Below are 20,283 nucleotides of genomic sequence, written 5' to 3' on the forward strand. Positions count from 1 at the left end.
CCCGGGGGGCCTGAACTGTTCAGGAGAGGGCTGGGCTGGGGATTGAATCCTGTCTCAGGGGGTCATCCTGCTAGTAGCATTTAGGCTTCTGGAAGCCAGAGTGTGGCTGGACCAGGCTGCGACTCTACATGGACCTTTGGAAGGTCTGTGAGGGGGAGTCTGGCTGGGAGGCCCCCAGGGTTAAAGGCAGGTGGTGACTGAATCTCTCACTGGTCTGGATTGCACCCCCGTGGGCGACGGGGAGATATGCTTAGCATGTAGCCCAGTCTATAGGGGCGTCTTCAAGCCACTGGCTTGCAGTGATGCATGGAGCCTGAGCCACCCTGGTGATGTCCAGTGGGGTGTTGAGGGAATTTTCTGTAATTGTGTTTAGCCAATGGCAGCCTCATTTTCCCCTTATTGTGCCTGGTTACTGGGGGTGTTGGGGAAGACTATGCAGGTGTGACCCCTGTCTGATCCCGGCACGGGCCCTTAAAAGACCAGCAGAGGCGGCCGACTCCTCTGGGCTGAAGAGGACGTGGCAAACTCAATCACCAGGACATAGCAACCAGTGCCCTCCGAGGCAGATGGATTTCCCCTCCTCCCCTGCAGGGAAGCTGAGCAGAATGCCCAGCTGGAGAGCCAGGGACTGGGCAGGCGGTGGCGGGCAGAGTTGCCTCTTTCTTTTCCCTTCCATGGGAGGAATAAATTTTATGTGCACCAACGCACATAGAGATGTGCACCGCCAATAGAAACATACGCTGCTGGCTGTGCGCACTCTGCCAATCAGCTGGGCAGCACCTCGATCTCTCGTGGGCAGCTGCCCACGCGCTCGGCTAGCCGGGAACAGTGGCGGTGGTGGGGGAAAGAAAAAAAGTTATTGTCGGAAGGGGTCTGGGTGTTCGCCGGGGAGCTGAGGAAGGAGGTGACACAGCGCGGAGACAGGGTTGCTAAAGCTTGGCTGGCCTGTGAGCGAGCCTGCAGGTACGCTGAGGTGCTGGGCTGTGCTCCAGCTGCCAAATAAATGGACTGTTTTGACAATGCTACTTGAGTCCTTGCAGACGCTTGGTGAAATGTGTGGGTGGGCGAGGGGGGCCCCAGGTCTCCTCCTGAGGATTTCAGTCAGATACGCTGACCCGAGCTCCCCGTGAAGCAGCAGTGCTGGGGACACGGCATCAGGAGAAGAGGGGTGAGGCTGCATGGTTTACACCGTCCAGCGGAAGCGAGACCCCCGTGGGGCTCTGCCCCCTGCAGGGGTTCTCTCTAGTGATGGCTCCAGGCAGGGGATGGAGCAGAGATCCAGTGGAGCTGTGCCAATAGGTCAGAGCTATTGGGGAAACTGAGGCACGCATCGACGACTTGGCGAGGTTCTGACAGGGGCTACTGTTGCCTAAGGGGCCCAGCTTAGGTGCTGCTATCCCACTTTCAGACCCGCCTTTGGAGCCGTTGGCTGCCCGGGAGAGGGCAGCGCCGGAGTTGCTTGCATGCCTTCCGACGTGACTCTTAGCCGTCACCACGACCACGGGGGTGTAGAGCTCCGCCGGCCCCGCTCCCAGCCCTCTGCTCCTTTGCTCTGGTGGCTGCAGATGGGCGCTGAGGTCCACCTCTGGTTTTATGCCCGAGGGCATCAGGGATGGCTGCGGCTTGGAACCCAGCTGCTGGGTCAAGGGCAGCCTACTGGGGACTCGGGATGGAGCCTGATTGGGGAGATAGAGCAGGGGCTTTTTCCCATGGCCTGGAGTCCCTCCCCACACCTGACCCTGGCTGTAGCTGCTGGTTGCCCCCAGCTCCACCATAGCAGCTGATGCAGAAAGCCCTCAGGACGTCCCCAGTGGCTGGCCTGCAGGCAGCTGGGCTGTGGCATTGTCCTTCTGGAGGGGTGAAGGCAGGGCCTGGGGAACCCTGCTTCACCAGCCAAGCCTAAGTGCAAACGAGCATCCCCTCCCTCGCTGCCGGAATGTGCGAACTCTCTCGCCAGGCCTCCCCAGCTCTCCTGCACTTGGCAGCTGGGGCGAAGGGCCAGAGTGAAACCCCTCTGCATGGCCCCCTCAGCTCACCTCATGCTCAGCTCCAGCCCTGTCTCCCCCAGCCCTGTTTACACTTGGCTGGGTGCAGCGTTTCCCTAGTGCGTGGTGCCAGAGCCCAGCCGGGCACATTCCTGCAGCCCCTCAAGGCAAAGCTGGTTCTCGGTTCCTAAGCAGCAGAGAAAAGGCTCATTGTTCAGGGGCTTTGGGTAGAGCTGAGCTGCAGAAGCCAGGACAGAGGCAGTGTCAGCCCAAGGCTTAAAGCTCCAGAGCAGGGGCCGTGTCAGTGGCTGGCCAGCAAGGGCGGGCAGGGTGTTACGGAGCAGAGCTTTGCCATGCGCCAGGATCTCTGCTGCTTGCGCCAGCCCAGGGTCCCTCTTGCAGCGAGCGGGGTGTCACAGCTCCTGCTGTTTTGTGCTGCCCAAGCCAGGCTCTAGCAGGTCTGCCAGAGAGTGGCCTTGCTCTCCCCCCTGCCCTGACTCGAGGGGTAACGGGAATCTCGGGCACTCTGGGCAGCCAGGCCCCGTCCCCCAGCCCAGCACCATCTTGCCCAGGAAGGGGCAGCGAGGAGCCGGGAGGGGAGGCAGCACCGTCTGACAAGGCGAACCAGCTGGAGCTGCCGTTGCCCTGCAGCTTGTTTCGTGGGGCCAGCCCATGGGCTACCCCAGCTGCAGGCCTCTGAGCTGGGCCTTTGGGTCCTCTGCCTCCCCCAGCCGAGACGCACACAATGAAGCCGAGCCCCAGTGATGGTGTTCAAGCTAAAATTTATTTCTGTACAAGTCTCCCTTGTACTTGGCTCTCTTCCTCTCTTCCCCCTATTGCTTACACAGTAAACAAGCAATAACCAACCCGGCTCTGCTCCGGCACCTCCCGCCCTCCCTTCCCACCCTCCCGGTGCAGGCTGGGCTGCTCCCATACCGGCGAGCCTGCCCCCTGCCCCTTCCCACTCAGCAGGGCCTCTCCACTGAACGGAGAACCTGTTGTGCGGTTGCAAAATGTCCCTTCCAAGCAGTGTCAGCCCTAGGAGCCCTTTGCTGGGGCGGAGCACGGGCCCGTGCAGGCAAAGGGGCTGGGATGCTCCCACAGGGGCAGGCCCAACCTTGCTCGGCCTGTGGGTCTCGTGGGGTTTGTCCCCCTGCAGCCAGATGCCCTGGAGGTGGGAAGGGGATGTGAATAAATTAGAAAAAAGGCTAAAAAGGCCCTTGAGTTTCCTGGCTGGTGCAGGGCACGGCTGGGGGGGGAGGGCTGTGTCAGGTGGCGCAAGGCTGCTGCTCTCCATTGCCAGGGGCTCAAAGAACACCCGCTCAAAGCCGGCTCCCGGGTCATAGGCTGAGCATGCCCCAGAGGATTATGGGAACACACCCTTCCTTCCCTGCTCCCAGGGTATTTTAAGGCACCATTGTACGGGAAGCAGGTCAGTCCCATCCAAAAAGAATCCCTCCTCCCCGGCGGCTCCCAGCAAACCCTGGGGTAGGCGCTCTGGCCCGAGAAAAGTCCATTCGAATCGCTGAGAGGCAGAACGGTGGCACCACAGGGTTCCGTCCATGCAAACCTGGTCTCCGTGGCGGGCCACAGCCTGGCCAGGGTGTGTCCAGTCGGGAATTCATGGGAGGAGCCGAGCCAGCGGGCGACGAGCTGCGGGTGCACAGTCTGGCGGAGTGGAGCAGCCCCCGGCTGTAGTGAGCGGAGGCGGGTGGGCCAGACAGCGGCCGCAGTGTTTCCATAGTGCAATTGCAGATGGGGCTCCCTTGCAGCAAGGCTCAGTAGCGGGCTCCAAGCGGCAGGGCTCCACCATGATGAGATGGAGGCGCTCCTGGGTCCCACGCCCCGCTTGTCTCTGCCCCAGGGCGAGGCGGGGGTTGCTGCTTGGAGGTAACGGGACAGGCACGCCCCTGCGCCCCTCGGCTTTTATTTCACACCAAAGAAAAAGAACAAAACACGCTAAAAATCCAGCTCCTGCCCCCCACAGCCAATAGCAGCTGTCTGAGCCCACCAGGCGCCCCTGTGCGGGCATCCTCTGTCCAGTGTCCATGCAGTCAGTGGCCTGTGGCTCTGGTTCTCTTCACCTTCCACTGCATCAAGCCTCCAGGCAGGAGAAGTCTCCTTCCCGGCCAGGGCACTGGACCTGTTCGAGGGGTGGTGTCTCTCCTGTCTTCTGGGTCTTGGTTTCGTTTAAAGACAAACGGAGGAGTCCAACTCCCCGCCCAAGTCAGGGCTGCCTGAATACTGCGTCTCTTGGGCTCCTGGGGGGCCGGCCAGGGGCCGGGCGCTACATGCGGGAAGATGGGCTGGCCAGCTCGTAGAAGAGCAGGTAGGCGTCACTGCTGCGCACGTGGCTGGAGGACATGGGGGTGACGCTGCAGGCAGAAAGTGATGGTCACAGCATGGGAGAGGCAGGGTGGACACAGGATCTGGGGAGGGTGGACAAGGAGCCCCCCCCCCAACACCACACATCCACGCAGCTGCCCTCCGCGACCCTCAGAGCCTCGGCAGCTCCCCCATCACCCCACATCCAAACCTCCCCCCCATCACCCCCTGACCCTGTGCAGCTCCAGATCACCTCACATCTTCCACACCCCACATCTTCCACAGAGCCCAGACAGCTCCCCCACCACCCCACCTCTGCAGATCTCCCCCAGAACACCCAGAGGCAGAGGAGCCCCACATCCACAGAGCTGCCTCCTGCTGGTCCCCACAGATGCCTGGCAACACTGGGGGGGCTTGGGTATGCTTGTGCCTGAGCAGTCAGGTGCCAGCCTTACCGGGAGTCATTGAACGTGTGCCACTCGCCAGACACGGGGCTCTTGCAGTAGGCTGTGTAGTGGCCACCCATGGTGGTCCCCGAGTGGTTGGAGACAGCGTACAGGTTATAAATGGCGTGGTCTGCAGAGCAAACCCAGCCGTTAGCAAGAGCAGGCGACGGTGGCAGCCAGGACTACTGGCTTCTATTCATGGACGGGGGAGGGAGCGCGGTCACAGGTGGGCAGGAGACTGTGGTTTAGTTGCGTCATTTTCCCTCCCACGTGCCTCAGTTTCCTTCCCTGGAACACAAGGCTAATGATCCCGACCACTTGTGTCCATCCCTGTCTGGTGCCCTGCAGGGCATGGGGCAGAGGGGTGCAGCAAGGCGTGGCGTGGGCCAGGGCAGGACTCAGTCCTGGGGGTAGAGACTGTACCCAGGCCTTGTCTGTGGGACTGTGACGAAGTGGGGTGTGTGGATGGATTTTATTTCCCTGCTTAGGGTGCAGGTGTTTCCTACTGTCCTGTAATAACCCGAGGGGGGTGCCTCAGTTTCCCTAGACACAGCATCGGCGCTTAGTGGTGATGGGAGTTTTGGTGAGATGACTTCTCACCCGTACACGATGGGCCTCCCTGCGCTTTGTAACCCAGGCCCCCAGGTGACACCTTTCTTCCCTGGGAAACGGGACAAAGGCGGGAGGAGGGGCCTGGCTGGTTGGAATTGGAACTGGGCTGTTGAGTGGGGCAGTCTGGTCTGGCTGGAGAGGCAGGGAGGAAGTGGGGGGGCCAGGGCCCAGCTCAGGGACCCCCTCTCCCCGAGATGGATTGTACTGGCGGCTTCTGGTCCCTGTGCTGACAAGTCTGTTCTATGCTGTGTCCCTGTCGCCCCGTAACCCTCCTGTTCTCCCTGCTGCGTGAGTCACATCAGACTGTGGACGGGGCGCAGGGGTTGGTTAGCCCCCGGCTCTGTGACAGGGATGTGCGCACTGGCAACCCAGGGGGGCAAAGCCCACTGTGCTGGGGGTGGCCCAGCAGGGGCCGAGGTCCCTGTGCCAGGGTCGGGTTCGAGGGGGCTGCAGCATGGGGAAGGCTCTGCCGGGGGCGGCGGTTACTGAGTGGATGAGGCAATTGGCTGGGGGAGCAGGAGGGAGAGGCACGCGGTGAGGAGCGCAGAGGGGCAGCCTGGCCGGGAAGAGACGGCTCCGGGGACGGCTGCTCGCTCATCCTCCGGAGCCTTGAGGGCGGGGACTCAGCCGACGCGGGTGGCGGGCCAGGTGCTGGGGCACGCTGGCTCGCGACACCCCCGCGCTCCCCGTGGGATGGGTGTGCCTCTGCCGCTGTCTCCCATCCCCGCACTCACTGCAGCTCTGCGCGGCAAACTCCCGCAGGTCCAGGTCCTTCAGCGGGAAGCTGACGAAGGTGGTGAGCTTGCTGGCCCGTATCCTGGCCTCCGAGAAGCGCTTCAGGTCTGGGGGCAGAGTCAAGGAAAGGGGGCCGAGCCAGGACAGAGGGATGGGTAGGAGTCGGGGGGAGGAGACAAGCACAGAGCCCTTTGGCCTCCTGGGATGGCCCCAGGTTCCCTCTGGTATGTCCCGCTCAGCAGCAGCTGGATCTGCTGGTCCCTGGGGGTGGGAAAGCCCCGCCCACAGCCCTTTGCTCCATGGTCCCTCCCCAGGACATGTGCTGGCCAGCCAGCCGGACGGATACGAAGCACCAGGATCTTGGGGAACCTCTGGAGGCTGAACTTCTTGGTGCACCTCGTCCGGGCTTTGCAGCGGCAGCACGTCTGCGGGAGGCAAAGCAGGGTCAGTGGGGAGCCTGAGAGCCGTCACCGGCGGGGCAGGGCCCCAGGGAAGCCCCTGCAGGCGAACCACAGGGAAGAGGGCCAGTTCAAGCACGTGCCGACTTGTGCCTGTGCCGAGGGAGGCCGGAGCCAAAATGGGCCCAGCTTGAGGGGAGGCAGCGTGGTTCCCTGGGCTGGGATGTGGAGCAATGGCTCGATCCAAACCGGGAGTGCAGGGCAGGGGGGAGGGGAGGCCACCAGCTGCAGGGGGGTGAGTTCTGGGCTGCACCTCCTGGTCTTAAACAGCAGCCTGTCTGTCTGTCTGCCTCCGCTACCTCCATTCCTCCTCCTGTCTGCCCATCCTTCCTGCTGTCCCTCTGCCCATCTCTCCCTCCCTCCCTCCTTTTGTCTGCCCGTCTGTCTGTCGCACCCTCCCTCCTTCTGTCTGCCCATCCATCCATCTCTTCCTCCCTCCCACCATCCTTCTGTCTGTCCATGCTTACGTCCATCTGTCTGTCCGTCCCTGTCTATCCAGCCTCTCTCCGTCTGCCCACCCCTCCCTCCCTCTGTCCTTGTGTGTGTCCATCCATCCCTTCCCCCTTCCAACTCTTTTTCCATCCCTTCCTCCATCCCTGTCCATCCATCATTCTGTCTGTCCCTCCCTCCCTCCCTCGGCCTGTCCATCCACCTCTCCCTCCCTCCATCCTTCTGCCCATCCACCCCACCTCCTGCCTTCTGTCTGTCCACCGTTTCCTCCATCCCTGCCTGTCCATCCTTCTGTCCGTCCATCCAGCCCTCCCTCCCTTCCTCTTTCCATCCATCCATCCAGCCAGCCCTCCCTGCAACTCTGCCAGTCCATCCCCACCTCCATCGCTCTGCCTGGCTGTCTGGCCCTCCCTCCCTCACCGGCTTCTCATCTCCATCAAGCACATCCTCCTTGGTGAAGAGACGCAGGCAGTCCAACAGGGTCACTTCGCCGTAGCTCTTCTGTGGAGAGCAACAAGCAGAGGTCAGCGCATGCCTGGGCGGGCGGTGAGAGGGGAAGCTGAGCAGCTGGTGGGGGACAGGGGCGTTACCTTAGCAATGGGCAGGGACAGGTCCCAGAAGGGGTCGAAGGCCGTGGAGCAGTAACCGCACTCACTGCAGGTCAGGGAGCTCTTCAGCTGCCCGACAAAGAGATCTGGGGTGGGGTGCAAAAGGGAGGGGGTGAGAGACAGCAGGGCCCTGCTCGTCTATCCATTTGTGTGCTGGGTGCATGGGGTCCAGCCCAGGGTTTCCCAGCCAGGGGCACGTCCTCCGGGGGTGCATCAACTCATCTAGAGATCTGCCTAGCTGTACACACAGGCGACGCAAAACCACTCGTACAGTCAGTACGATCTAACAGTTCATTCGGACAGCGACTTGTTTCTACAGCTTCATCTGCCTTAGGCTGAAATGTAAGGACAACGTTTCTATTCCAATTCACTGACTGGACAAGCAGATGGAAGAAAGTCAGCGAGTTTTCTGCTGCTGGCGGATTTCTGATGTTTGTGGAACCAAGTTGTTTTTAAGTGAGGCGTAACCTGGTGGGATGCAAAGCAGCTCTGACTCCTGATACGGGGTCAGGAGTCTGGAATGGTTGCCTAGCACTCGTTTCAAGACCTCAGATTATCTTAGGGCCCTGTTTCTCAGCAGGTGGGACACAGACCCTTTGGGGTACACAAGAGAAGTCTAGGGGTATTGACAATTTTTGTTGAAAAAGGGGTACTGGATAAGAAAAGGCTGAGACACGCTGGTCTCGCTGGCTGCCTGCGTCCCATCTCGAGCCAAGGCATTTATCCAATGTCCCTGGCCTCCCAGTGCACTAATGTCATAATGTGTCTGTCCTAACCCCCAGATCCTGTGACCACACCCACTCCTCAAGCCCCACCCCCCACAACCACTTATCTCCCCTCCACCCTCCCCTGCAGGCTCTGCTACCCTTCCATCCACCCGCTGCCCGGGCCATGGCTCCCAGGCTCTCACCCCCGACGCGGCTGTCCTCTCTCTCCTGGTATTTCCTCCACATCTGCCTCCCCTTTTCATCGTCGCTGCAGGGGGCAAAGAAGAGACAGAGCCGGTGAGAGTCGCCTGCAGGGGCCAGAGCCTTGCCGAGCCCTGAACTGCATTGCCATCTGCCGGCAGAGGCGTCGGGACGAGGAGGGAACCGCAGAGCACAGCCTCCGCCCCCTTTTTGGATCGGATCACAGGTCCAGGACTGAGGCTGGAGAAGTTTTTCTGGCCCGTGCCAGGGGGTCTCCAGCCTTCAAGAACACGGTGTACCAAGGGCCATCGGGCTTTGCATTAGCCTCCCCGAATTCAAAGATGGTTGGAGCCCCTGATGTCTCGTGAGTTGAGTATGTGGTGAGGCCAGGCCCTCCCCACCCCAGTGCCTCAAGCCAGGGCATGTCATGCGTTTGGGATTTGCACAGTGCGAATGCCAGGGCTAGCTCTTTGCTGCCAACCCCCACTGACGGTCCTGTGGTCAGGCACGCAGAACGCCGGGCTGTTCCCAGGCTGCCAGCAACTGACTTGGCGAGGGCTGGAATGCGTGGGAGGAAGGGCTCCCCTCTCACTCCCAGGCGCTCTGGTTTTTGCAGGTCAGGGCAGTAAATGTAGTGGTCCCTGTGAGCTAAGCACTTGGGTGGCCACCCAAGAGAGAGTCAAATGCCACCCAGCTGGTTAGCCGAGCGCCCACAGCCAGCAGCCTGTGTGTCCATTGGTAGTGCACCTCTGCACAGGCCTCAGCGCACGTGACAAAATTTATTCTGTGCATGGATGGAAACAATTAAAGAGACCACTGCCCCACGCCCCATCCCAGTTGGGTTCCTGTGTTGTGGGCGTTTCCTGCCACCCCATGTCTCAACTTGCTCAGAATTGCCCCCAAAGGAACAGGTGGCCCAGGCAGTGCTCCAGGGTTGGGTTCAGCTGGTGAAATATGCAGGCAGGGATGGAGCCCGCTGGCAAGGAGTGTTGCCCGAGGGCTCTGATGGATGGAGGCTGCTCCATTGGGCACTGCGTGGGAGGTACCAGTCGCTGCGCTGGCCTGGCTCTCTCCACGCCCACACTGCTCACTTACGGGAGATGGTCCAGGTTGTCCAGGTTGGACCTGGGCCGCACCAACACCCGGTTCACCTCGCTGTGCAGCCCATCGAGAAGGAAGCGCAGGAACTCCTGGGCATCCTGCTGGCTGGAAGAGACAAACGAAGGGTGAGGAACCTCTCATGGGGCTCCACGAGGCGTCCCCGCCCCACCTAGCCTCGGCTGCGGCAGAGCCTTACTTGTAGCCGACAAAGCGAGGTGCGTATCTCTGGATCTGGGTCTTGAATTCCGAGGGGCTCACCACTTCGTTGGGGGACGAAGTCCAGAGCAGCTGGATCAGCTTTGCAAACTCTGCCAAGGGAGAGAGATGGAAGGTTACCAGGGCTTGCCTCTCGCTCCAACCCAGTCCCTGGCTAGGGTGAACATCCATCCCGTTTTCGGTGGGTCAGTCCCGTTTTTGGGATGCTCATTTCGAAATAGCCTCTACTCCCTGTGTGTACAGCCCCTGTTCTGAAGTTTCACTTCTGGAACAGGTGCTATTCCTCACAGAACGAGGTTTACCAAATTTGAAAAAAGACGTTTGCTATTTCAAAATCATTTCATAACAGTGGCTGTCTTGTGTAGACGCTCACTAAGATATTTCAGAATAGCAGACGTTCTTCCAAAATAACTATGCCATGGAGACACACCCGGAGATCCTGCCAGGCCAAACCCTGCAGGAGGAGCAGTCAGCCAGCCAGATTTTACAAGGGGTCACCTTAATGAGTTAGAGTGGCTCATCGCCTACAAAAGTTTTGTTGCTACCATATGCTGGCACACATCTGGTGGTTATCACTTGGGTGTTTGCAGCTGCTGGAAGTGGAGCAGTTACTTCGTCTCATGTAATGTTTGAAAAAAAATCATAAAATCACCAAAAAGGCCATAACTCGAAGAAACAGGGTCTATTATTGACCCAAACTGGCAGAAAACTTGTGAATGTGGTAGCCTACCCAGTTTTGCACTCAAAATAGCAGTGTGGTGGAAAGGTTGGGAAGTAGTTAGCCTCAATGATGTATTTGATACATTTTCGCATGCTGCTCTGCCTTTGGTTGTAGTCACACAACAATATGAGCTTGTTTGTACCAGGTAACGCATCAGAATATATACTGTTTGCAGAATGGATGACCGGAGAAGATTTTCTGTCTCCTATGTACATGTTATGAATATCGGCTATGGCGCAATGATTTCTGCGTACACCATGGTGGAATATTTTCAGGGTACGTTCCGCTCTCTGGACCCAGGACTGGACTTGTGTTGTGCATGGTGAAGCAACCTACTGCAAAGCACAGTTGATTAAATGGAGGAATCAAGCTGAGTGTGACAGCGAGCCCTTTGAGATGGGAGGCCTGCATCGTTCAGTGGCTTTCCTGGATCACCTAGGCAGTCTGATGCAGGTTTGAAGACAGCTTTATGGAAGCCAGCATCTATGGTGCTTCAGTCATCTCCTACATTCTAAGCCTGCATCGACACTAGCAAGTTCTTTTGAAATATTTTTTGAAAGAAGGGGCTCTTTCCAATATCCCGCAGAGCATCTACACACAACAAGCATTCTTTCGAAAGTAAATTGGAAGAACACGGTGCTCCTTTCGAAAGCACTCTCCCGCTCCCGTTTCAGGAAGAGCTGAAAACGTGGTTAGAGGCTCTGCGGGCCGGTTTTTTCGAAAGAGCAGTCCTCGTGGTGCTGGATTTTTCGATCCCTGCCCCGTTCTTTTGAAAGAGGAGCGCTGTGTGGACGCTCTCTTTCAAAAGAGCACCTCAATCTTTTGATCTGCTTTTTTGTGTGTGGACGTGCTCTTTCAAGGGAAGTTCTATCAGAGGAGACCTTCCAGAAGGCCTTCTTTCGAAAGATCTTTATCGTGTAGACGTAGCCAAACGGTATGGCTACACAGCAGGCCTATTTTGAAATTGGTCAAAATGGGCACGAGTCTTTGTAGAGTGAGGAATGGGAAGAAGAGGCTTTTGAAGTCGAGGTCCTTTTGAAAGGCCCCCAGCTACATGGGCAGTGTGCATTTTGAAGGTGGCATTTTTGAAGCGTGTGGGGCCACCACTATGTTAACAAGGGGCTGCATTAATGAGGCAGTGCCTCATTAGCATCTGCTCAAGTGCTTCATTACCATGCCCCTCTGAAAGGAGGGGCTAGTGTAGACACAGCCTTAGAGATACCCTAAACAGCAACAACAAGAGCTGGAGAAAAATCTCTTTGTGGTTGAATTACCAGCAGCTGATGAGTCACTTGAGCTATCATTGACTTCATGATGCCTCTGCAGACGGTATGTACTGACAGCACCAAGCGCAAAACTTTTGGGTCAGCTGCTGAATGTTACCCTTGGACTAAAATGTCAATGCATGGCTGTTGCTGGTGACAACTGTGCAGAAGGAAAATCAGTCAAATCCCAGGAGAAAGCCCCTGGGGGACTGTCCAAAGGCAAGAAGTTTGGAGTTAACACCGTTTCCAAAGCAGCGCTTGCAGATGAAACGGAATTCAAAGAATAAATCTAACACGACAAGCTTTCTCTTGGGTGATTGCATCATGAGGTGTGAACAGAGATAGACGCCCGGTTGTGAAGCATACCCCGATGGTGGCTTTCACCACATGGCACAAGCAGTGAAAGTAGTGACCACTGTGCACCAGCACGCGAGGCGGAGCATGAAGAAGCAGATTCACATGTTCTTGCATCTTGTTCAAGCAAACATGCAGAGTAAACACAGCTGGGACTCAGATGTTCTGCGTTCTTTGGAGGCAGATGAGTTCCACTTGAAAACTGTCGTTGGCCCAAAGAAGAGATTAACTCCCACACACAGAGGGGCTCTGGAGCTGGGAACGGACATCCGTTTTATGCTGCCAAACATTCAGGCTGCCAGTGACTGTGACTCTACTTCAGCTTTCAGCAGCATGGGAAAAAAAGCTGAGGGCCGCAGCTGAGCTGCAAAGAGAGGAGAAATCAAGGAGGTCTTCTATGCTCTCTAAGGTTCTGCGAAGTCAGCTGCTGCTGATGGGCCTTCTCTGCTGGGCAGAAGGTAACACCTGCACACGAGTTTCACACTGGCTGATGTCTTCCTCCTCTTTGGTAATTTACAGTTGCCGAGGATTTCGGTGCAAACCCTTAAACGTTACCGAATACCACAGAGTACAGATATGATGTGCAAAATTAACGCGTCCAGCAATTGACAAACATTTCATAAAATCTAAACCCATTGGGATGCTTCTAATACCTGCTGTAACAAGTCTAACACAGGGGCGAGTCCCATTCGTTCCAGCCTGGCATCTGCCAGTGTTCTGGTGTGTTACTGTAACTATTCTGCATTGCCTGCCCAGACCTCAGTGCTTGTGGCATTCACAAAGCATAGCCATTCACACCTCTCTTGGCTTTAGTGAATGCCAGAGCATTGCAACCGATTTAGGTGCTCGGACTCCATCGGCAGTGACTGGGGAGGCATAGGGGCCAAAGAACACGACCCATGAAAGCCAGCGAGCTAAGCCGCAAGCTGCCTCCGCTACCCATGGGGAGAGGCTGCAGAGAGATGTGCTGAGTTATGCCAGGCTTAGCTCTGCCTCTGACCTTCAGCTGGGAACCCCTGCTCCTGGAGTCAGGGGACCAGACCATGCCCAGTGACATTTTCAGGATCTGCTGAATGCTGCCCCAAAAAGCCACAAGGAGGTGCTGGAGGCCCCCTGGGACGGGTTGCCAACCCATAGAAATTTCATTGAGGGACAAAATGGGGAAAATTTATGGATTGACAATTTTTCTTTTATGGACATAATTTTTGTACCACAGTAGGGTCTCAACATTCGCGGGGGTTCCGTGTTGAGAACCCTTGTGAATGTTGAATTTTGCAACTGTGGCTACCCCTGGAGCCCAGCTTGGCCGCTCGTGAATACTTGAATTGACCAACATTAAGTTCGCGAATCATGAGACCTGACTGTACGTTAAGACGACATAAACAGCCAAAAGTGAAAAGTAAGCATTGTCATTCACACATCACAAGAGCAGCACGCTATTTAACTCACTTGCCCTGAGTTCGTCGTGCTGCCAATGTGCTGACTCTAACTCGGCAGGATAACGAAGATGATAACATCACGTGGATGACGTGATTCATGTTACGTCACCTCGACCATTGAGCGACAATGTCCAATTTCCACTGCCCGGCAGTAAAACGGCTGAAGCAGCACAGAAGAAATTTAATCGCTGTAGAATAATTGTTGGTTTTTAAAATTTTATTGCATTTTTACAAAACTTATGGACACCTACAATTTTTTATGGACTTATGGACATGCCCAATTTTGGCCGATTTTTTACAGACTGTCCGTAAATTTATTGACAGTTGGCAACCCTGCTCCTGGGTAATGTTTGCCCGGGGCCTGGGGCCCTCAGCTGTTATGTGAGGGACCTGCCTTCCCTCTCCCTCTTGGCCTGATGAGAACAGAAGAAGGCTTGACAAAGTCCTCACTGGGATGGTTGAGTTGGGGTTGATCCCGCTTTTAGGCAGGGGTCTGGAATCGATGACCTCCCGAGGTCCCTGCCAGCCTTAGGAGTCTACGAAGAAGGGATCTGAAGAGGGAAAAGGAAGAAGAAGCAGTTCCATTTCCAAGAAACGAGAACCACGGAATAGAGTCCCCTTCCTTGGGGCGAAGGGAGGGGTTGGCAGAGGGATGTCCAGCAGCCCAGAGGAATGCCCTGACGGCACGGCCTGGTCTCAGAAGCAAAAGCTGCTCCCCTGTAATGCAATTTTATTAGAGCCCACAAAAGCCTGTACTTCTCTCTACCGTGCTGGCGTTCGGCTGCTTGTCTAGCAGGTGAGAACAGTGGATTGGCTCCCTTGCACCTGTTGCAAACAGCTGGGAACAGCTGCCTGGTTTTGTGCTCCTGTCCTGGGTGTCGAGTGGGTCCAGCATCTTCTCTGCAGCGGGGCTCGGAAGGCAGGAGAACAGGGTACAGCAGGCCTCTGCCGTGCTGCGAAGGCTGGTCAGTGTTTGTGGACTGAAGGGGGCACGACGGTGGAAGGGGTGCTGTCCTCCTGCCTTTGGAAGCTGCTCCCCTTGAATGAATGCTGATGGGGTGAGCTATTGGCAGTCTCTTCCACTCTAGCCTGGTGGCTGAGCCATGTGCTGCGGAGGAGGGAATGGGTGAGTTCAAACCTCCCTGTGGGGGGGTGGTGTCAGCTTAGACTGTGGGGCTGGGCTTTTTTTGCCTGTGGAAACTGTTCCTCTTTTCCTAAATGTGCTTTGAGCCCACCCATGCTGCTTTGTCCCACGAGTCCTGTGGTTCGACTCAGAGTTTCAGGCAGGGCTGTTGTGGGTTGGACTGTACCTGAGCTCTCACCATTCTCTAGGGGGTTGTCTTACCTGCTGAAAGTCTTCCACCTGAGTTACAGGGGCTCAGGGCCAGGCCCGCTATTACCCTCACTCTCTTGTCCAGTGCTGAGTATATGACCCAGGTAATCTCTGAGGAGGGGCTGATGTAATTGCTCTTTATTGTTCATTGCCACTGAGGACAGGCTGGTGGGTTAGATGAACAATGGATCTGTGACAAGCTGTTGTTGGTGTTCTTAACTCTCCCCTCTGCCAGAGGAGGAGAAGGGATCTGAAGAAGGCTCACTTACCACCCGGTGAGCACCCTTTGGCCTCGCAGCGAGAGGAGCACTTTCACTCTGGCCAAGTGGAGCTGTTCTGGTTTAATTAAAGGCTGTTAGGCCCAGGTAAAGACGATGGCTCTGTGTCTGCTCCACAGAGAACTGCAAGAGTGCTCTGCTTTTAGCCCCTTCTGCCAAGAGGGTGAAAGTTCTGGCTCCAGTGGGGTAGGTGGGGTCTTAGGAGCCCTTGCTCTTAACTCTGAAGTTGTTCAACTTGAGTTAAATCCTGTTTGGGTACAGGAGTCTAACTCCTTCTGGCGTAATCCACTGGGTAGGCGCTCTGTGCAAAGCTGCTCTCACAAAGGCTTGGAGAAGACCTTGCCAGGAGCTCTGGGCTGTGTAGTCAAGTAGCAGCTCTTCCCTGTTAATTAGCTATGGTTTGGACAAAAAATGAGGCCTTGCTTGTTTGATGGAGCGGTGGCTTGGCCACATGTCTGGCCTAATTCTTGCCTTTGGTGATGCTAACAGAGGTTTGTGTCTTACACAGCGTGCATGTGGCTTGGTTTTTGTGGTACTGGGGTGATGCGTCTCTCTCTTGCCTGCTGAAGCTGCTTCACTTGAATAAAAGGGTAGTTGGGCCTTGTGCTCATGCAGGGCCCGCTGTAGATGGCAATTAAGTTCTATGCCTTAGTGCAGAGCAGGTCATATCCAAGGGCACCTGGTACATGGTTCCTGATCTTTCTGGGGCAGTATGGGTGTGTGTGGGGCGGGGGCGGAGGCAAGTGCCACTCTTCTCACCTGTCCAAGGCATTTCATGATAACTCAATTAATATTTGGGGCAGGCTTCCACTGCAGGCTCTGAGGTTGGCCAGCTGTCAGGCTACGTCCCTGCTGTGGGGGAGATGCTGCTTTGAATCGTACTTTCTACCTCTGTTGGCTCCTTCTTGTAATGGCCACTGAGTTGCCAGTGTTTTTTCCTGTAGAAGCTATTCTGCTTGTGATAAATACACATTGAGCTAGAGTTGCTACTAACTCCACTCTCTAGTCCAGTGGTTCGGATACTCGCCTGGGTTGTGGGAGATCCCGGTTCAAGCCCCCCAGCTGCCTGTTCAGCGCAGGGGCTTGCACTGGGACCCCCTGCCTCTTAGGCGACAGTCCTTTGTGGGGGGCCATCCTTGCCCGAGCCCCCTCTCTTTCCCCAGAGGCCATTGTCTTCTTGGGAAAGGGAGGGGGCTTGGACAAGGATCGCTCCCCAGACTCTCTCCCAGGAGGTGGCCACCCCAGTTCACACCCCTCAAAAGAGCAGGGGAGTGCCCTGGGGCAGGCTGCAGCCTGGGCTTGTATCCCAATCACGGTGGACTAGAGAGAGGGGGTTTTACTGCTCAGCACCAAAACTTCTTTTATAAAAAGCAGCAAGAGGCCCTCTGAATGGCCAGCCCACAAGCTACACAGCTATTCTTTCCACACCTACTACTAGGTACCGTGGGGATTTGATCCAGGGGCACTTGGATCCTTAGCAAGTACCCTAACCCCCTACTCCACAGAGGGCTCTGAGAGATTTTGCAGCTCCAGTTAATATGTAGTGAAAGTGGAGCCCTTGAGCAGTGAGAAAACAATGTGCCAATTTACACTCACCAAGCAGAAAGGAGATTTGAACCAGCACCACACAGGCTGCTAGGATATAGCTCAGAACCACACAGCTAGAGGAAGAGCTACAGAAACAGGGCAGCCCAGTCTTCACTTCATACTTGCTGAAAGTGGCTTGTCTTCAAAGGAGTCTCTGCCTCTGACAACTGCCCACCCAGCACTCGGGGCATTCAGTTGAGAGAGACGTGACCCAGGATCAACTCCCTCCTTTTTAAGGAAAAGAGGGGGCTAGAACCACTGACCTTTTGGAAACAAGAGCCAGCTTGAGCCACTCAACCAACCCAGACTCTGCGAGAACCTCAAGTGGGGAGGATAGTGTTCCCTCACCAACAGTGAAAACGGAGCAAAAACACCAACCAAGGGCTGCCTCCATGCCCCGCGTTTAGCCCATTCACCTGAGAGGCAGGCTGTGAAGGCTCAAGTCCCACCCTCACAAGAAGCAAGGGGTTTTGAACCCTCCTCTCTCACCCACCTCCAACAAGTAAACTGGACAGGGCTGCTTGCACCGCCATAAGTAAAGTGTGACAGGCTCCCTCTCAGGTGCAGCAGCAGGTTAGTTCCACAACAGGGAAATGGCAGGTTAATTGGAAGAGGAAGGATTTGAACTAGCAACAACCACATGATAAGCAAGCAATGAAACCACAGGGCTACTGAAGGCTTAGCAGAAACCAGCCTGCAGTGATCTAATGACTAGTTATTGGCAGGCGCTGAGCCTCCCTGGGCTGCCTGTTACTTCAGAATCAGGGCTGAGGCCTTTGCGATTGCACAGAGCCGGTCAAATCCCTGCTCTGTAGCTCAGGGAAAGGCAGTTGAACCAGCCTTTTCTTGTGCTGGGTACCCACCTCTGCGTGGGCTCTCTGGCAAGGAACCCCACAGGTGACTGAGGCACCAACCTGGACGGTTTAGTGTCAGCCGCTGAGGGACCTGTGAGATGCCCCTCACGCGAATCAGCCGAGGGAGAGGAGGCAGCGGGGTCCTCAGAAGCTTTTCACTTGGTGGTTGGGTCCCTCTCCACTGACGCAAGGTCAGGTGCTGCTCGCGTTCCAGCTCTGAACAGAGACAGTTCGGGCTCGATAGGAGAGGGGACTGTAAGGTGATGCGGTGGGTGAATAAGCACTGGAGCGTTACTCCCTTCTCCCAACATGAGAACCAGGGTCCCCTGCTGAAATCAGTGGGGGTGTAACAAACCCCAGGCAGTGTTTCATTACACAACAGGCAGGCCGCCAGCCTGTGGAAGGGGCTGCTGGGGGGAGGTCCTGAAGGACCATACTTAAAGAGGGGGGTCAGAAAGACAAGAAGAAAGGGGGAAGGAATGGAGTCCATGATGGACCCTTAGCCAAGCTGGTGAGGGGCGCGGCCCTGTGCCTCGGCTGTGCTTAAGCCACTGTGGGTGAGTTGCTCGGAGAGCCTGACTGACTCACTCTTTTCTCTTCCTTGCCTTGGAAGGCAGTCGGCATGTTCCACTGCCCGCAGGGCTGAGAGGATTGTGGGGTTATGGACAGACACTATGATACACAGAGGGGTAAACTGAGAATCCAGAGCCCACTTAGGGGGGTCACTGAAAGGTCAGCAGGGTTCAATTTGATGCCAGTGAGGTCAAATGAGGTCAGCAAGAGCAGGGTGCCAGTCTGGTTGGGGCTCACTGTAAGGTAACTGAGTAGGAGTTAACCAGAATGGGATCAAATGAGGACACAGAGGCCAATGGGGGGGGGGTCACTGAAAGGTCAGAGGGGTTCAATTTGCAGCCAGAGAGTGCAAGTGAGGTCAGTGCATATCACGCATGTAGTGTGGGTTCTTGGAGCATGAAATTGTGATCAGTTTAGCACAGTGTCTTGTCAAATGAGGCGCTGGAGCCCAATTATGGGGTAATTGCCTTCTACTTACACCGCTGTGCCGTTTCAGTGTGTGTGTGTGTGTGTGTGTGTGTGTGTGTGTGTGTGTGTATATATACGTGCACCGCTGTGCTGTTTCAGTATATGCCGTGTGTGTGTGTGTGTGTGTGTGTGTGTGTGTGTGTGTGTGTGTGTGTGTGTGTGTGTGTGTGTGTGTATTACACATTTGACCCACTGTGAAGGTTCAGTGTATGCACGGGTTTGGGGCCGGGGGTGGGGAGTCGTCACGTGCATTTCGTATGGAGACCTGGCCAATGCAATAATTTTTGCACGGCCAGGTATCAAATGAGGACACAGCCGCTAGGATTGGGGTGATGAAGCGTTCAACCTCCTTCTAGCTGGAGGCAGTGGCCGTTTTGGGGGTGGGGTGGGGTGGGGTGTTCAGCTGATGTCACTGGCCACAGGGCGGATGGTTTTGTGGGGTTCTGGAAAGCTCCACTGGCACTGGTCCCTCACAGCTTGACAATAATTGGTTTAGGCCCCCTAAGTCAGCTGAGCGAGTCTCAGCCAAGACCTGACCCAGAGGCTGGTACCTGCTTGGAGAAGAGGCTGGGTCAATTTCCTACCCCCTGCTGCAGAGCGGGGATTTGACTGGGTTTTTGCAATATCTAAGGTCTGAGCCCCGATACTGAAGTAAGGGCCAGCCCAGGGGGAGTTATGCTGTGCCGTGCTGGCGGCTGGCCCACTTTCATTAACGCGTCACTGGTCCACAGCCATGCCATGAAGCCTTTGCTAGCCCTGTGCTTTAGGTGTTTGCTCAGCAGGTGGCCAATGCTAGTTCAGCTTCTTATTCAGCTGGCTGAGGTGGGACCAGCCCCGTCTTCTCTGCTCTGAAATGTGCCCACAGCTGCTGGACTATGATGGTATTTGGCCCCTTGAAAGTTTTCTGAAGAAGCTGGACTCCAGGGAGAGTCAGAATCGGTGAGTGGTTCAATAACGATATAATTATTTAGTGACAGCGCCCAGCCTCCAGGGAAAGCACACAGGGAGGCAGCACATTAGACACTTCACCTGAATGCTGAGATCAAGAAAAATAACAGACAGCCCCAGGACTTGAACTTGTAGCATCTACTTACTAGGCACAGACACTGACAGTGCACCAGACAAGACTCCATAGTCAATGCCTTGCCCAATACATATTTATTGAAAGCGGAGCAGCTTCAGCAGAAATTTCACAGCACATTGAACAGTGCTCACAGCGCATGGGTTGAAAACTGCTGTTCTTGAGAGTGGTGAAGGTTTCTTTCGTGCCCTATGGGTATGATGAGTTCACATCCCCTGTCCCTGCCCCCCCGTTGGTGGGCGTGGGAAGAGGGAGTTGCTGTACTCTATGTATGTGTCAGGGTTAGACAGCCCTGGAGAGAAAGAGGGGTGACCCTGATCCACGGAAGCTAAAACTTAGTTCGGGAGCCCTTCCTCTTCAATTCTCTCAGTAGTGCAGTGGTCAAAGAACCTCTTTGTCTTGTGCCTGTTATGGGTTTGGCTCTGCTTTCTACTTGCTGAATGGAGAGTTTTGAGTGCATGCCACCTCCACTGGTGATGAGGGACT

General features: G+C 56.0%; 1 protein-coding gene across 2 annotated transcripts in view; it reads right to left on the bottom strand.

The window, feature by feature from the left end:
* Positions 1-2,895: 2,895 nt before the first annotated feature.
* Positions 2,896-20,283, bottom strand: part of USP2 (ubiquitin specific peptidase 2) — a 51,757-nt gene continuing 34,369 nt past the window's right edge. For both annotated transcript variants that reach the window (XM_074977214.1, XM_074977215.1), the window contains 9 exons: positions 9,825-9,936; positions 9,623-9,733; positions 8,530-8,594; positions 7,602-7,705; positions 7,432-7,512; positions 6,450-6,528; positions 6,103-6,210; positions 4,766-4,886; positions 2,896-4,360 (listed from right to left, as the gene is read on the bottom strand). In XM_074977214.1, the coding sequence (XP_074833315.1) occupies positions 4,273-4,360; positions 4,766-4,886; positions 6,103-6,210; positions 6,450-6,528; positions 7,432-7,512; positions 7,602-7,705; positions 8,530-8,594; positions 9,623-9,733; positions 9,825-9,936 (869 nt within the window). In that variant the 3' untranslated portion in view covers positions 2,896-4,272. The remainder of the gene's footprint in view (positions 4,361-4,765; positions 4,887-6,102; positions 6,211-6,449; positions 6,529-7,431; positions 7,513-7,601; positions 7,706-8,529; positions 8,595-9,622; positions 9,734-9,824; positions 9,937-20,283) is intronic.

The sequence above is a fragment of the Carettochelys insculpta genome, chromosome 25 (assembly GCF_033958435.1).
Source record: "Carettochelys insculpta isolate YL-2023 chromosome 25, ASM3395843v1, whole genome shotgun sequence".
NCBI classification, from domain to species: domain Eukaryota; kingdom Metazoa; phylum Chordata; order Testudines; family Carettochelyidae; genus Carettochelys; species Carettochelys insculpta.